At 34.8% G+C, this 18,639-nt stretch overlaps 1 protein-coding gene across 4 annotated transcripts in view; it reads right to left on the bottom strand.

Moving 5' to 3' along the window:
- Positions 1–18,639, bottom strand: part of TRPS1 (transcriptional repressor GATA binding 1) — a 262,329-nt gene that overhangs the window by 174,467 nt on the left and 69,223 nt on the right. For all 4 annotated transcript variants that reach the window (XM_017868850.1, XM_017868849.1, XM_017868851.1 and 1 more), the window contains exon 5: positions 4,752–5,355. In XM_017868850.1, coding sequence (XP_017724339.1) covers positions 4,752–5,355 — 604 coding nt within the window. The remainder of the gene's footprint in view (positions 1–4,751; positions 5,356–18,639) is intronic.

Here is an 18,639-nt window from a genome sequence, read left to right as displayed (position 1 = left end):
ACTTTTCACTTCAGACCATCTTTAGTTAAAAAAAAGCTCCTGCAGTCTTCTGTCAGTGGTTGTAAAGGCATTCAACATTGTCACTTGTTTAAACGTCTGTTTGGCTGCCAACGGACTGTCCCCAAAAGAACATTTTTGCATCTCAATAGTCTGTCCGGTATCAACAATCTTTAAACTATAAATTTAACGCTGCTGAAGAAAAGGGGAAATAACATTCGCATTGTACTGTCCTGGTATCACACTTACAAAATGAACAAATAATCAGACTATTTCCACTTATCTAGCACTCTGCATCTGAGGATCTCAAATGGCCTGACAAATGTTAATTAACTAAGCTGCACAACACTCCTGTGAGGGTGGCAGGCAGTATGATCCTCTCCAAGCAACAAATGAACGGAGATCCCGGGAGGCCCTTCCTTTGAAAGTCAGTGGCTCAAGCTGGAACTCAACTTCCAGAATTTGGAACTCAACTCCCCAGGCCCGTGGTTGAGCATCTTTGCTGAAGCCAAGCAGCACAAAATGTAGATGTTACAACTGACAGACTTTCCTAAATAAATTTAAACTGGAAACCAAGATCAATCTCAAGGAGATTTATCTTTCCTCTAGGTACAAGAAAAAAGTGCTCTAATGACTACAGCATTTGAACCTACGGAAGAATCTGAGCTATGAGTTATCTGGAACATTCTGTTTTGGCAAATAACATGGAGGAATTTACCTGAATGTTGATTTGCCATGAGCTCCCCCTAAAGATTAACCCAATAAGCTTAACTGTACTTCTGTATTTTATTAACAAATGAAAAACTATACGATGTTGGTTAATTTTTTTGTGAAATTTAATGATCAATTTTGGATCCTTATTCATATAGTTATCAGATAAAAGCCAAATTTTCTGCAATGGAATATCCAATCTAAAATTCCATTACAAAATAAAATCCAGAATTTCTTATTCAGGGAACAATAAGATTAATACAGTTGCATCTGCATAAGTTTATCTAAAAAATAAAAACCTTTGTGTAGATGTGCATCATAAAAAAAAACTTGTCAGAAAAGTAGACAACTTTACATGAATGCTGACTATACTACACTACTTAGTTTAAAATGGTTAAGAAACATCTATTGGAATATATAAAATAATTTACTTATACTTTTAGCACAGGTAATTTTAAACATGCTAACCTCTTCACAGACCTAAACCGTAAATCTAAAAAACACTGAGTTTTCAAAATATTATTAGCAAATGTTGGTGACCACTTTCACGAGGTGATTTATGTTTTATAAGATCTATTCTAGAAATGTTAAGATAATAAATTAAAGTTGTCATATAAGCTGAGACTATTTGTAGCAAAGATTCTAAAGGCCCTAATACTTCTTCCTACTAATACAAGAAAAGACTCAAAAATTTTGTAGAAATATTGTGTGATTAATATGCAACATAAAGTCTAGTTTTACTAGAGTAATTTATAAGATCAAGTTTATGGCAATGTGCCTTCTGTCATACTCAAAGCACAGTAGTCAACAAAGAGGCACATGCAACTTAAAATTTTATATCAAGATCAACTTCATACTAATAACAAGGGAAAAATATAAACATTCACTAAATAAAAATACACATAAATGATATCATATTGAACACAAAACTTAAGCCAAACACTGACCCTGCCTAGGCCAAAAAAAGGAGAAAATCAGTAATGTTAATGAAGAGAACATTTCGAAATTTTAGCTCTTCTTGTGATTCTTGTATTTCCTTCCTCACTTTGAGGAGTACAGCAAACTTTCATTGCTAAAACCAGTAAAAAAAAAAAAGTTATCAGAAAGACTAATATGCTGAAAGCAACATTTAATTATGTGCTTTGTAACACAATTCTAACTACATTCAGCCTTTTATTTTAAAATGTTAAATATTTACCAGCATAGTATTGAACTATATTAAATCAACATTTTCTGTTGTGCAAGTTTTCCATACTTAACTCGTGATATCACTCTGCATAGTATTTTTAAATGGTTAAGTTTTACTTTAGTATTAGAAACTGGATATATAAATGTATTAATACACTTGCTCTATCAATGCTATGTGGAATAAATTATTTAATTTAACAGGTACTTTTTAAATCTGATAGTTTACATCCCTTAAATTGCTTACAATTTCCAAATAATTGTAAAGTAGTTACTTTCGAGTTCTATTTTATTGTTTAAAATATATAAATATGCATTCTGTAGGCATATTTATATACTACTCTAATTTTTGTTCAAAACATGTAAATTATATTTGTCTATTTCTATGGTATATTTTAAATTATTACAGGACATCTTCAGTAATAACTATGCCTCTGCAACTACAAACTTCAAGTACTTTTTTTTTTTGCCTTTAGTAAACATGACCTCAGAATTCTGCTTTTTTTTTTTCTACCACTGGCAGGGTAATGAATTAGAGGTATGTATTCGCTATGATAATTTGGGAATACCAATACCACCAAAGTAGAATTTGTGTCAAATTCATAATCAGAATGGGCTGTTTCTTAATTCTGTTAGGTGTCTTGAAAAGCACATCATCTAAGATATGTAAACACTGAAAATTTCATATACAGCTAATAACCTAAATGTTGCACTATAAATTAAATTGGCTACCCTTCCTATTCCAAATATCCAATAAAATTGGTGATTTCCAAAAGCACTATTCAAATATAAAATGTTAATCTTAAAAGATTTAAATTTTATTACAACCACAGAATGATTCGATGCTCTTCCTTTTATATATGCATATGCATGTATATGTATATATTAATGTAATTTTATCAGATCTCTGAAATTTAGTAGATTACAGCCTTTGAAGATAATAAATCATAGGGTTGGAATTTGGCTATTATTGTAGAACATAGCTAAGGAGTCTCTTGCTGAAGGTTTCCTACTTCAGCAGCTAATGTGGAGGAACTGAAAAGGCGGTTAAAATGATGCAATAGAACTTGAAATCAGGGATTTAAGGAAGTGAAGGAACTGAGAAAAACAATTTTTTAGAAAAGTATTATCATCTCCATCTTGCTGAAAAAATGCAAGCACTACACTCAGGTTTCTTATACCATTGCTTAATAAATTGTCATTTCAAAGTCTTAGACTACATAAATAATGGCAGAAAAGGTAATATTCCAGAAACAGTCAAACAATATGGCGTCAAATGAAGATGTCATGGATGAAAACAACTTTAAGTGGAAAAAGGAAGGAAAGGGGTTCTAGTGATACAGATATAAGGCCCCCAAATATACCATACTCTGAAAATGCAGTATGAATGTAATGAAACATAGGACATTTCATTCCTGCCTTATAACCAGAGGCCGTAAGTCACTTGAGGCCAGAGGAGTAATGACATGCTGAGAAAACAACAAATATTGACAATTATAAAAATGCAGCTCCATGTATATTCACTGGAAGGGAGTTCCCTAAATTGAACCCCCTCTTGAAGGGCACAGAAACTGTTTCTCTTTTTTCCGAAGTTACTCATAATAAACTTGCTTCTTCCCTCCAGGAAGGATTCTTTGTTTCTCTCTGTACAGGGGGCATCTCCTCTTCTGTATTCAAGCCCTTCTCTTAGCTCCAGGGCATGACTACAGATAGGAAAGGTAACAGCTTTTATAATTAACTGTGCACCTCTAAGGGGCGTTTTTCAACTCCGCTAGAGAATACTGAGAAGCACAGATAGGCTTCAGAGAATCTGCAGGAAATGAGAGCAGAGCAGCCAAGCAGACATTGGGAAGAGCAATTTTTCTTCCCAGTATACATCCAGAGAGAACTGACTGGTCTATGACCCGCAGGTCAAAGCACGGGGCTAATGGAATTCTATTTCCTAACTGGATCTTTTGTAAAGGTTAGCTAGTTTCTGATCCTACCTTCTATGCACAAACAAAGCTTCAAAATCATCCAGAAAAGCTCAAAACTTTCAGAGTTAAGGTAAAATGTCCAAGAGGTGGTGTGTCAGGCATTGAGCAACTACTACTTATTGGGAGCTCATGAATTTTCAAAATCTAAATTTTTTTTTTAACAACGCTGAGTCTACAGAGTATGAAGAGAGCAATCGAGGATCTTACCTTACTCAGAGGTTTTGTTTTCTTTATCCACATGGAACTAGGTCTTTCCCCCTAAAAGATCCTGTTCATATCAAATGCATGGCACTCTTCTTTGGCCGCTTTGCACACTATTCACATTTAGGCTTTTCTCATTCTTCCCCCTCTTGTTGGCAACTTGACAACAGCGAGCATTGTCATTTGTACATAATTATATCGTGGGTTTTAAAAAACTGTATTTTTGTATCAACATCTCATCAAGGACATTACATTCTTAGTGATTTAAATCGCTTCTGACTTCCTTATTAACCATATACTGTCATAGCAGCTTAAAATTTAAAAGTCATTTAGTTATTTCAACGTAACAGATGTACATCCTTCTGGGATTCTAAACCTCCCTTCTCCAAATATGGCCTTGTTGTTTTGCATAGTCACCAGGAATGATTAACCAACATTCAATCTGAGCTAAGAGCAAAGACAAACAAGTGACTGCCTAACACTGTATCAAGTAAGTGCACAGCACACACAAACACACATGAGCTACTTGCTGCCACTTTGGCCTTAGGAGTCTAAATCCCCAGATTGAGACAGATCATTAAGTTTCACTTCACACACAACACAATCCCATATAGAAAGAATGTGTGTTCCTCCTTTTGCCCTTCAAAACAAATGAATTATTTAAAAATGAAACCTTCCTACCCGTAACAGGGACTGGGATTCATCCTTGGGCTTGTTTTCTCCCGATGCAGGATACTGCTGGGGGAGGGCCCCAGACTTCTCTCCGCCAGCTGGCACCCCCTGCAGGAATCCCTTGGTTTCCACAGCCAAGCCATAAATAGGTCGCGCCAGATGGGCAGCTTCCACATTGGGGCTATCCCTTAGAGTCTTTGTCTGCTCTTGGGTGCCGGACACAGGCGTCAGCAGCCCCAGGCTTGCTTGGGTGTATGACGGACTGCCCCGCAGGATGTCTGCCCCTCTCCAAGTCACGCTGCGAAGGTCATCACTGGAACTCTCGGTCCAAACTTTCTCTTTGAGCCCGTCCTTCTCCTCCAGCTTCTCTCTCTTCACCACACTCTCAGAAACTGGCTCTCCCATTTTAGAGTCTGGAGTGAGCAGATTGTAGACCTTGAAGTCAATTTTGGGCTCCTCCTTGATGGTGGATATGGCATGACCGTCCTCTTCGCCGTTGGCTGTAGTGATGTCCTGTTCCTGGCAGTGAACAGTGTTGAAGTGCTCCAGTAGTGACTGAGTATCAGCAGCTGTAAAACTGCACTGACGGCATTTGTAGCAGCTGTGTGCTCTCCTGGAGAAGAAGAAAACAGTTATTGCAAAGACAGCGTTCTGGAGGGTTGTTTTATTTTTAATAGCCTTTAAGCACCTGAATTTTCTACCTACTCATGCAATGTAGTAGGTAGAAAGAACTACAATATTCTTAACACCCAAAAACTGGAATGTAATTAACTGGCATTTTCAGTTCTATATAAAGTTCCCTTGTTATATTAGCAGTAATAGCTATAACACAGACACACAGACACACACACACCATGCACACACGCACGCACGCTGCTCGTGCTTGGGCGCATACATTCCAGGTGATTAGCATTAAAACTGGTTAGTTTGCATTATTATTAAATGCCCCACTCTGTTCATTTTACCTTGATAGATGCATTTTACCCTGATGGATAATCATTAATTATATTATTTAACTCACTATTCTTATGTTTTCACACCTGATTTCAAATGCCCTTTTCACTTTCTGTTATTTAAACTAAATTGAGGATTTCCCCCCTGTAGATACACTTCAATTTCTAATGCTGAAGTGCTTTGTATAGCTTTTCAATATATTAAAAGGAACTAAATTTAAATATAAAATAATAAATCATTATCAAATTATGAAATGATTTGAAAAAAGAAATAAAGTGTTATTTTCAGTCATCAAATTTAAATCCATTTAGTGAATAAAATATTGCTGACTGATCTAAACTCTAGAAAATAAGATGTACATATAACGCATGATTTTTCTTGAAACAAAGTCTATCCATCTATGAGAACATATACACATTCAAGAAATTGAGTGTCTGTTGAGTGTCAAACATCTTAACAGAGACTTTACAAATATATTCATTAAAAGGGGTGTGTGTGTGTTTTCTTTTTAAATGGCATAAAACAAGACGATTTTATTATCAAATCCCCTACCATCTTCTGCTGTTAAAAAGAGAACAGTAACTGCTATATTAGGACAAATATTTGATTAACACAGAAGAACAGAAGTATTGCACTGTAAAAAGCATACCCAAAAGATACACAAGTGATGTGGAATAAGGTATATTTTGTTTAACTATAAAAGCTATGTATGGCTTTCTAAATAAATACCGGGGAAACACTTTCTACTTCCCTGATATATCTTGCTATGAATTACCAACTTAAAGTAACAAAATAAATTTTGCGAGATATTACTTTAAGCTGTAAGATACAAGTTATGTACTCATATATGTAATTTTTGATAATCATCAAAATATTTCTTTGCCAGGCACTGGGTACACATTGGTGAATAAAAGATAGAAAGCCTTTGCCCACCTGGTGCCTAGAGTCTAGTCAGGAGAGACTAGACAGGAAGTTTCACATGACTATAAGTCTGTAAGGACAAAGTGTGACAGGTACTAAGAATGAAATGGATGGTAATTGGTGTCAAGGGCTGCGCAGGTAATTAGGAAGGACTTTCTGAGGGAGATACATGAAATCAAAGGGTGAAAAGAAGCTATCCGTGGAGGATGAGGAAGGGGAAAGGAAGCCACGTTCTAGCAAGTCTGAGACACTGAAAAGAGGACATTGTGGTTTTAGAGGAATAAACGATAGGAAGAATGTCAACTGACAAGCTTGAAGGGTTACCTAGAGCTCTGTAGGTCATGGTAGGGACAGGAGATCTCTTCAAAGGTAAAGGAAGGCAATCAGCTGGGGAGTAGGTGCTCAGCTGCATGTTTTAATTACTTGGGGGCTGTAATGTTTATCAATAACTTCATTTCTTTATAAGACATGTCAGATGGCTGAAATTCCAAAAGAATGTTCCTATTTTATGGAAGCAAAATTCAAAGGTATAAAACATGTAACAAAATCTCAGGTGTTTGTTGAGAGTGCTTAATGTAGCACACAAGAGCTTACATTTTGTCGAGTAAATATGGATATTTACTTTTTACAGAAAATTGTTTCCAATCTTTTCTCCTATTTTTTTCATTAAGTAGTAAAGATAAATACAACAAATGACAAACAGTGGGAGGATGAATTGACCATAAAAGCACAATAGTAAAATTAATTTCCTCAAGTGAAAATAGCCTAACCTTTAATGTGAAGATGGTTATGACCAAGAGAAACAATCTTGCCACCAATGTCAAGGCCAGAAAATTCAAAAACAGGACTAAGAATACAAAAGACAATAGACAATACCTAAAATCTAGGACCTAGAACCTCTGTGGATCTCATCTACAAAAGCTTCTTATCAAAACCACATTCTAGCCAGGGACCGGTGGCTCACGCCTGTAATCCCAGCACTTGGGAGGCAGAGGCGGGCAGATCACCTGAGGTCAGAAGTTCGAGACCAGCCTGACCAACACTGTGAAATCCCATCTCTAATAAAAACACAAAAACTAGCTGGGTGTGGTGAAAGGAGCCTGTAATCCCAGCTACTTGGGAGGCTGAGGGAGAAGAATTACTTGAACCTGGGAGGCGGAGGTTGCAGTGAGCCGAGATCGTGACACTGCGCTTCAACCTGGGCGACAGAGCGAGACTCCACCTCAAACAAAACAGAAACAACAAAAAAACCACACACATTCTAGTTTAACCTAATGGGAGATAAACACATAAATCCAAAATTACCCTACTGAATATATTCTACACAGTATATTGAGTCATGGAAATTAACAACAACAACAACAACAAAAACTTTTGAAAGCACTTAGCAAACCATGATTAATTTTCACCCCAAGATGGTTAGAATGGACTCACTGTCTACTTTAGCATATTTGTGGTTCCTTGACACGGTGAGATCTCTGCTTGAAATCTCTAAAGAGATCCATGCCTATAAACTAAGACTATAAATTACCACTGACACTTCTACCAAAACTGGTAAATCCAGTGACAAAGTGCCAAAGGATTATAGTGATTCTGTTTCAAGATATTAAGACTGTAAATACCAGGATGACAAGAAGGAGAAATGATCAACATATATGAAAAGAAATACAAAATTCTTGTGGACCACACAGCAAAATTATTTTCAAACAGTAGTCTCTTAGTTCTTACTGGTGAAACAACCAACCACATGTAAGAGTGTAGACTCTTAAGGAGAACGCTTAAGCTTCAAACTTTGGCTCTGTATTTTACAATGTAAGTCACTTTGAATAATTTACTGAACCTCTCTCAGTTTCCTCATCTGCAAAATGAAAATAAAGTTGTCTCTTGATAGGGTTCTTGTGTATATTAAGGAAGTAAATGAGAGTTAATCAGTATAAATCCTAAAATTAAATAAAGCCCCTCTGTTCCCTGTGAATCCACATTCTGTACTGTTTCTGCAAGAGTTTAAACTTACAAACTGATGATTTGGTATCATTCTTTGCCATTCCCCCATGTACCTCAACCACTACAAAAATATATATGTATTTTTAAAACCAAGTGTATGTCCTAGAAGATCCTTTGCTTTAGGACATGGCCCCGTAGAATATAGTCTATGCTTTTCTGCTTCATCTGACAGCATTCAATGACATGGAAGAATGAGCAGTTTAGCCTTTCACTAGCTTTACTCTGTTTTCATTAATAGCAGTCAGAGCCAGTATCTTCAAATTCTAAATAACAAAGACAGTAAGGGCATTACCTGTGTTTTATTAAAACCTTGGGAAGTAAGGATGTTTTATGAATGTATTCATTAAAAGTTGTTTAGAACATGGCATATCTAGGAATATACCTAAGTAATTAAGATTATGTTGCTTCAGCATCTACTAATTCTGAATAAAGATGAAGGGATAGGGGTCGATTAAAAATATTTCTAGATTGCAGAATCAGATATTGAAGTTACATCATCTTCATCTATTATTTAACTAGTACTTCCTCCCAAATATACAAGGTCCTAGGTCCCTGCCCAAAACATGAGTTCATTACAGGGTATCACACCCTGAGACAAGGTGTCTGAGTCTTCTAGGTTTTCTAGTTTGAAGTTCCTGTCCCAAAGGAAAACTCCCTGACTCCTGGCATGTCTCAGCAGGAGCTGCTCTGATCTGCCCAGAGAGGACCTCGTGAACCAACCGACCTAGGCAAAACCGCCCATGGTACAGGTGCTGGAGAGCTGTAGGAACACAGAGAATAGTGGGGATAGGTATAAAGTACAAAGGAAACAGAAAGTGCAGGGGTAAGTTTTCCGTGAGAACCAGGTTTTATGTAGAAAAGGAAAACACATTTTAACAGGAAGGATATTACAACGTTGTAAAAACAAGCTCAATTCACACTTCTTTTGAAAGTTCAAAGCACTCATGTCTACAGGCTCTCACGTTCCACTGAAGTATATGGCCCATTTCACAGATAGTAAAATGGAGAAAGAGTGCCTTGCCCATTTCGTCTATATCAAGCCAAGAACACAGGGCTTCAAATTCCCAGAACAACGTTTATTTTTCTATTTTCCACTGCCTACCTTTCTAATTGTATATAAATGTAAACTACTGATGATATGCCAAATGAAAACACAAGGGATGGAAAAGGTCTTCTAAGAGAGAAAAAAGAAACTGACTACCGCAATGGTTTGCAAAACAGGCTGGGCAGCATTGCAACCCGAAGAGTTTCTTTCTCAGCAATAGAGATTCCAAGTCTTCCTTGTCCCACTGAACCAGAATATCCTGGGCATAATCTGAGAATCTAAATGTTAAACTTCAGCAAAGTCCTCAAATGACACCAATGCAGGGACCAGTACCCATAAACTGTATTACTAGCTACATCATGGCTCTAAGCAACTTAATGAATAAACGCACAAGACATCTCCTAACTCCCAAGGCTTTAATAAAATACAGGCAATGACCTTGCAATGACCTTACAATTATTGTTATTCAGAATCTTAAGATTCTGGGTCTTACTACTATTAATGAAAAAAGAGTAAAACTTGACATTTAAGCAGTAAACTGCTAAACTGCTCAATCTTTCAGGCTATTGAACACCACTAGGTGAAGCAGAAAAGGCAATCTGCTACAAAGTGCTCTTGAGACTTGAACAACTCCTTTCTCCTTATATTCTCAGACCTAAATGAATGACAAAAAATATATTAAAAAGACAACATTACTGTCAAAAGCCTGGAGCAATATAAACTTTTCAATAACCTATGCTAAAATCTAGACCAATGCTTCTCAAACTAATGTGTAAAAATCACCTGGGGATTTCATTCAAATTCATATTCTGATACTGGAAGACTAGGGCAGGATCTAATATTCCGTATTTCTTCATTTATTTCAAATTTTCCCAGACCCTGATACTATTCTGTATTTCTTACAAACTCCTAGATGATGCCAATGCTGTTGGTCCCCAGATCACATCTTGAGTAGCAAGAATCACGCAACTATGGTCATAAATAACTCATGAGAAGTGTGTTGGCTTGGAGTGTACTTTTAATATACCTGTTTATACTCGGCACTTTCAGAACATTCCCAAATGATTTTTTTTAAGAGACGAGGTCTCACTATGTTGCCCAGGCTGGCCTTGAACTCCTGAGCTCAAGGGATCCTCCCACCTCAGCCTCCTGAGTAGCTGGGATGCAAGGCATGCACCACCATACTGAGGTCCAAGAAGAATATTTTTATGAATGGCAACATTGTTATCATTCTTAAGTCACATACACCTACTGAGTCAACACTCACAGCTGTATAAAATAAACTACAAGCACAAAATTGTCAGGAATAATCCCAATTCATTTTTTCTTTATCACTGTTTGGAGATTGTCTTTAAATATTCTTTAGTGCTAGGCCATTTACATATATTGCCCGCAGCAATAACACGAAGTATATATTTCCACCCCACTTTGCAGATAAAGAAGCGGAAACACAGATGAGTTAATTAACATAAAAATATTGAAGGCAAAATAGAATACTTTTGCTCTTGTCTATGGTTACTGTTTCATGTACGTTATTTGATAGTTAAAGCAATGGTTGTTCAGGAATCAGTACCTAAAAGATTTAAGCATATTCTCTGACATGTATTATTCTCTCAATAATAACTGACAAGATCTTCAATATAATGTCACACTTCCAAATCATAAGACTAGATTATAATAAACCCCAGTAAAAGGAAACTTTTCTCAAGAATAAAAGTTTAGTCATTGTGAAAGTACATTAATGTGGATCCTCCTCCAACCTACTAAACGCATTTTCTTTTCATCAGCATTAACATGAAAACTTCAAAGACATTCAGGAAATTTTTCCTCTATTTCTCAAGACCCAACTTAACCACCCCCTCATCCATAAAGACTTCCCAAATGATTCGATCCAAGAAGAAATTTAGTGTCTTCCTCATTACTCTAAATCCTTGTATTCCTCTTCAGTTTTTTTCATCACAGATGGTATTTGATTAAAATCATGTATACCTCACTTTACAGTTATATGTAATTACCCTAAGGTTGAAACCAAAGCTCACACATCTATTGATTCCCCTCATCACAAAACATCCAAATAGACAGTAAGTATCTGCTTAATAACAAAGAAATGGACAATCACAGCTCTGGACGTTCAGGATGCTGGATTTAATATGTAGGGTCACAAAGCAGTGGAGAAATATTAAGATGTACAGTGATATTTTACAGATGGCATATTTTGAGTGATCCTATGAATAAACTCTTCATTAGCTAAAAACTTCTAAAACTTCTGGGTACATTAAGCCAAACTAATTTCAAATTTTTACAAATATATGCTTTGCATTAATTTAAATGCTATATCCTCCTGCCACACTGATAGCAAACACTTTCTTCATATCATCTGAGGAAAAAGATGTCGTTTTACAGATCTCCTTAGCATAAGCATAAGGTCATCACATAAAACACAGAATGCTCAGTTCAATTTAAATTTCAGATAATAAATGAATGTTTTAGTGTATGCTGCATAAAATATTTGGGACATGCTTTTATAAAATGTCACTGTGTCCCATACAATATTCGACAATGTGGAGACAAGTCAAAGAAATTTTGATTAAAGAACTAAATCATGCTTTCTCTCTAGGCAAACGACATCAAGTTGCCTAAAAATATCAAATTTGTATTTAACTCAAGTGACTTAGAACCTCTGTGAAAAAATAAGTGTTATTCCTTATTCTACTTTATAGAATTTTCATGTGCCATAAAAAAGCATTTTTATCCTTCCATGTTTCAATGCACAGTAGCCTTTATTCACAATAGTAGTATTTCATTCATTAGTAGAGAATATTATGAATTATTTTCATAATTCATAAAGCATTGAGGAATGCTTCTAGAAAGAAATCAGCTAAAAGATGCTACTCCTTTACTACACTCTGATAATATTTTTATTTTTATAATAAACCAACCCACAGTGTATGTGAAGTACAGCTCTGAGGGATGCCTTGTTTTTTTCTTTTAAATGTTAACTTGAGATTTATGTCATCATTTGAAGAGCTCTTTTTACTAAATAACAGTATATTACTTTCAATATTTTTTTAAATCTTAAAGACAATCAATGAATAATTTAAACCACAGTTTTTATTCTTCAATGACTAAATGAGGCATCCAAGTAAATGAATAAATCATAAATACTAATTGATCAGACTTTTAGAGGTATTTTTTGGTTATTACAGAATCAAACAACTACAGATAAATTATCACAGAAGTGGGGAAAAGGAAGGTGATTCAAATACTTAAGTTTAAATGTAGTTCAAGTAAGTCTGAAATCTAACAAAGTCATTTTTGTAATATATGCATTGTTGGTATAAATGTCAACAGCAAGTGGCATGTGGCATTACTGACACTGTAAAATGAAAAATGAGAAAACAGTGGCAGGAACAAAGACAAAAACAGAATTACAGATGGATTATTAGGTCAATCCTTGAGAACTATAAAATAGTTAAAAGAGGAGAAACAGTCTACAGAAGATAATCCAAGATAAATTGAAATTCTGGATGAAAATAATTATGCTGTTTACTCATCCTGCATTTTTAAGTTGAAATAATCTGATTAGGATTTGCTCAGTAACAGTAACTGGCTTTTGGGGAGATGGAATGAAGTGCTTATATCTTCAAGTAGTAGAAAAAATACTAGTAACACCATACCTTAAAAATCAAACTTAGGATCCCCTTTAAAAGGCAAATGTTCCCTATAAAATGTTCACATAGAAAGACAAGTCTTTCTACAAAATAGAAAGTAAATAAGGAATAGGAAATTATTTATACAAATGAAAATGGAATTGAAACTGTGGCTAAAATGTATTTTATTCCAAGACTTGGTAACTATTCTTGCATAGTATTCAGAAGCATTAGTTCTGAAATTCCTAATAAATAATGTATACAAATAAAGGTAATGTCTTTGTGAGGTTTTGTTTGCTTGTTTGTTTTTTGGTGAACTGTAATATCCTGGGTAACTTTTTGTCTCACAATAGGTATTTTCTAATTGAACTATCATGCCTATTTCAAGGTATTACAAACAACTGATTTATTAGGTTTTTTTTTTTTAAATATGACACATAACATATACAAATTTAAATGTAACCATGAAGACCCTCAGCCTTTTAGAAATTCTGTATTAACTCACTGTATACTTGGAATTTTTAGATACGTTGATAATTAAATGATTATCATAAAAATCCCTTCTTCAGAATCAGCAAAGTACGCAGTCCATATTCTTTCACGGAGTTTTTGTGAGATAGAGACTGAGCAGGACCTAAATTAATTTGACCACCTACTGCAACCAATGTCAGCGCTTTCAGACTGAGTTTACCTATTTGATGTCTGAAAGTTGAAGCACTGTTTAAAAATTTTTAAATGCATTCGTAAATCTCTTAACACACAGAGTCTTGTCATTGCATACACTACCAAAATATGTGTGCGGTTTTCCGCATTTCAGCCAACAATGAACATTTTAATATTTGTACTAGACAATAATTATATTACTGAGTCTGTGGCAGTTCTTTAATAGTAAGTTCTTTAACAGCGAGATTGATCATTAATTCATATATTTAATCTACATGAGCAGTGATGAGAATTGATGCCTCATTTTTTTATTTTAAAGTTGTACAATGTATGTTAGTGACATACAAATAAATACACACACACATATTCATTGACATCTAAGTTTGCAAACAAATTAAAAACTGAACTCATTACAGAATCATAGAATGTGATTTTACATAAATTGAGATCTATCTGTGTGGAAAGAGGAAGAGATTCAAATGCATATAGATATGATTACATATGATAAAGAAAGTACTATTTATGGTACAGTGGAATATATGTATATGATATACATGAGTATCTCATATATACATATATGTATGCATACATACATATATACATGTGTGTATATATCATATGTATTTATACATATATACATGTATGTGTATATATATTTATACATACATATATACGTGTGCATGTCATATGTATTTATACATACATATATAGGTATGTGTATACATCAGATGTATGTATGTGTATATATCAGATGTATTTATACATGCATATACATATATGTATATGTATACATGCATATGATATTCATATGTATATCATATACATATAACATGAATATTTGTATGTGGTTTTATTTTGTTATCTTTTGAATTTATATAAAAAACTATCCCAATGTGACTTGTCTTTATCATCTGTTTTTATTCAGTCAAAATTAAGATTCATTTATGTTGTAGTCACTTGTCATTTACTAAATTCACTACTGTAAAACATTCCACTGCTTGAAAATTCTACAAATAAATTAATCTTTTTTGGAAAGACAATCAGAGTTTTCTCCTGTTTTTATTTTGGACTGACTTTGTTTTGGTTGTTCTTTCTAAAAAATGCAATTATGAACATTTTTGCACATGTTTCCTAGCAAACCCATGCAAAAGGTTTTCTTCTGAAAAGTAAAATTATGTAGTCACTGGGAATATGAACATCTGATATTGCCAAATTTTGCCAAATTTGCCTTCCAAAGTAGTATGTTCCAACCACTTCTATCCCTTATAAGGTGTTTTATTTTAAAATCTATGTTTTCTGAGATTAATAATCTCTCTTTTTTTATTTGGTTAGAATTGGCCCTGTATAACTTTATCAATCCTTAGCTTTTTGTTACTGAGGTCTAATTTCATTGCACTGAGTCAAAGGATATATGCTATGAGATACTGCTTTTGAAATGTAATTTCTTTTGACTTAATATATTGTCTCAGTTTTATAACTGCTCTATATGTGCTTTAAAAGCACGTACATTCTCTAATTGTTTGGTACAGAATTTGTATATTTTTATTAAATCAGGTTTGATAATTTGTTGTTCAAATATTTTCCATTTTGAAAAATGTTTTGTGCTTAACTTTTAACAAGGAGTTCTCTTAAAACTTTATCATTGTGATTGTGGTGTGTCATGTGTTCCCTGTAGTTCCTCGATCACTTTTTGCTTTACTTATTTGTATTTACATGTTATGTATTTAGAACCAGTGTATCTTCTGAAGAAGTCAAACCTCTTATTATGCAGTGATCCCTTCTTTCCTCCATATGCTGTTTGTAATAAAATCTTAAAATTGTATGAGATTAATAAAGATACCTCAATTTTCCTTTAGTTTATATTTGCTGATATAACTAAGTCTATTCTCTTCCTTTGAACATCCAGAGACTTATGTTTCAGATGTATATCCAGTATGCAGGATATAGTTACAATTTTTTAAATATCATCTGATATCTTTTCAGCAGAAATGTTTAACACACACATGTTAAGACTTTTGATATCAGCAATTTTTGTAGATTTTACTTTAAAATGTCTATATGTCTAACTTTTCCCACATATTTTCTCACCTTTTCTTAAAAAGTTAATTGAATTTTATGGGTGTTCTTTATTTCATTATTCCATTTTTTTTCTCCTCTGTAGTTTTGGAAGTTATGCATTTATTTCCTATTCTTTCATTAGTTATCCTTAAATTTTTCCAAGTATATATAACAAAGTCCTAGCTCACTAACTCACCTTAGTCTTTGTCGCCCAGGTCAGTGGCATGATCATGGCTCACTGGGCCTCGACCTCCTGGGCTTAAGTGATCCCTCCATGTCAGTGCCTGAGTAGCTGGGACCACAGGTAATCACCACTATACTCAGATTTTTTTTTTTTAGATAGATAGATAGATAGATTAGATAGATAGATAGATAGATAGATAGATAGATAGATAGATAGATAGATAGATGAGATCTTGGTATGCTGCCCAGGCTGATCTCAAACTCCTGGGTTCAAGCCTTGGCTTCCCACATACTGGGATTACAGGTGTGAGCCACTGTGCCCCACCTAGTCTGTTCCTTTTTTAACTACATAAATGAGACAGGCAATGTTTGTTTAGATTTGCTCAGATGTTTCCCTGGTCTTCACTTATCAGAAAATGTCTCTGGTTTGCTCTTATTCTTGGGAGATAGTTTTGATGGTCACATAATACAAGGTTGACTATTTGATGTTTTTTCAAAACTCTGAAAAATATTCCTCTTTCCTCCAGTTTCCATTGTTGCTAATAAAAAGTCTGTCAACCTAAATGTCTTTTCTGAGTAGTTTGTTTCTTGTTAGTCTACAGCTGCTCTCAAGGATGTCTCTGCCTTGGCATTCTCACTTTTGTTTCATGTGTGTGTAACTGAATTTATTTGTATACATCATCCTGTTTAGTGTATGCTACGCTTCTTTGTATCTGAGTATTTATGTCTTTCATTAGTTCTAGAAAATCGTTTTCCATTTTCTCCTCAAATACTGATTACCTACTCTCTATTCGCTATATTTTCTTTCTTCTGGGACACTCATTAGATGCATGTTAGAAGAGCTCATTATATTCCACATCTTGCTATATGTCATTGATATTTTGCATCTCTTTTCTCTCTCTTATTCTGTCTAATGCCTCATTCTGATTAATTCATTTGCTCTCTTTAATTGTCTAATATGTAGTTTAATCAATCCATATGTTTTAAGTTTGAAGAGTTAATATTTCTCAATTAAAACAATGTTATTTGTTAATTTTTTGGTGATCTTGGTTTTTTTTTTTAATTTTACTTTAAGTTCTGGAGTACATGTGCAGAACGTGCAGGTTTGTTACATAGGTATACACGTGCCATGGTGGTTTGCTGCACCTATTACCCATTATCTAGGTTTTAAGCCCCATGCATTAGGTATTTGTCCTAATGCTCTCCCTCCCCTTGCCCCCGACTCCCCAACAAGCCCCAGTGTGTGATGTTCCCCTCCCTGTGTCCATGTGTTCTCACTGTTCAACTCCCACTTATAGGTGAGAACATGCGGTGTTTGGTTTTCTGTTCCTGTGTTAGTTTGCTGAGAATGATGGTTTCCAGCTCCATCCATGTCCCTGCAAAGGACATGAACTCATTCTTTTTTATGGCTGCATAGTATTCCATGGTGTATATGTGCCACATTTTCTTTATCTAATCTATCATTGGTGGGTATTTGAGTTGGTTCCAAGCCTTTGCTATTGTGAACAGTGGTGCAATAAACATACATGTGCAAGTGTCTTTATAGCAGAATGATTTATAATCCTTTGGGTATATAATCAGTAATGGGATTGCTGGGTCAATTGGTATTTCTGGTTCTAGATCCTTGAGGAATCGTCACACAGTCTTTCACAATGGTTGAACTAATTTTCACTCCCACCAAGAGTGTAAAAGTGTTCCTGTTTCTCACATCCTCACCAGCATCTGTTTGCTGACTTTTTAATGATCGCCATTCTAACTGGNGTTCCTGTGTTAGTTTGCTGAGAATGATGGTTTCCAGCTCCATCCATGTCCCTGCAAAGGACATGAACTCATTCTTTTTTATGGCTGCATAGTATTCCATGGTGTATATGTGCCACATTTTCTTTATCTAATCTATCATTGGTGGGTATTTGAGTTGGTTCCAAGCCTTTGCTATTGTGAACAGTGGTGCAATAAACATACATGTGCAAGTGTCTTTATAGCAGAATGATTTATAATCCTTTGGGTATATAATCAGTAATGGGATTGCTGGGTCAATTGGTATTTCTGGTTCTAGATCCTTGAGGAATCGTCACACAGTCTTTCACAATGGTTGAACTAATTTTCACTCCCACCAAGAGTGTAAAAGTGTTCCTGTTTCTCCACATCCTCACCAGCATCTGTTTGCTGACTTTTTAATGATCGCCATTCTAACTGGCGTGAGATGGTATCTCATTGTGTTTTTGATTTGCATTTCTCTAATGAACAGTAATGATGAGCAGTTTTTCATGGTTGTTGGCCGCATAAATATCTTCTTTTGAGAAGTGCCTGTTCATCTAGTCTCATGTTGCTTGATCATTTTTAATTGTAACTTTCACATCTTTGAATGCTTATTCGTATTTTATAACTGAAAACTCCTGTATCTAAAGTGACTGGGTAT

The sequence above is a fragment of the Rhinopithecus bieti genome, unplaced genomic scaffold (assembly GCF_001698545.2).
Source record: "Rhinopithecus bieti isolate Rb0 unplaced genomic scaffold, ASM169854v2 scaffold_4480, whole genome shotgun sequence".
NCBI lineage: Eukaryota > Metazoa > Chordata > Mammalia > Primates > Cercopithecidae > Rhinopithecus > Rhinopithecus bieti.
This window is presented reverse-complemented; position numbering and strand designations above follow the sequence as displayed.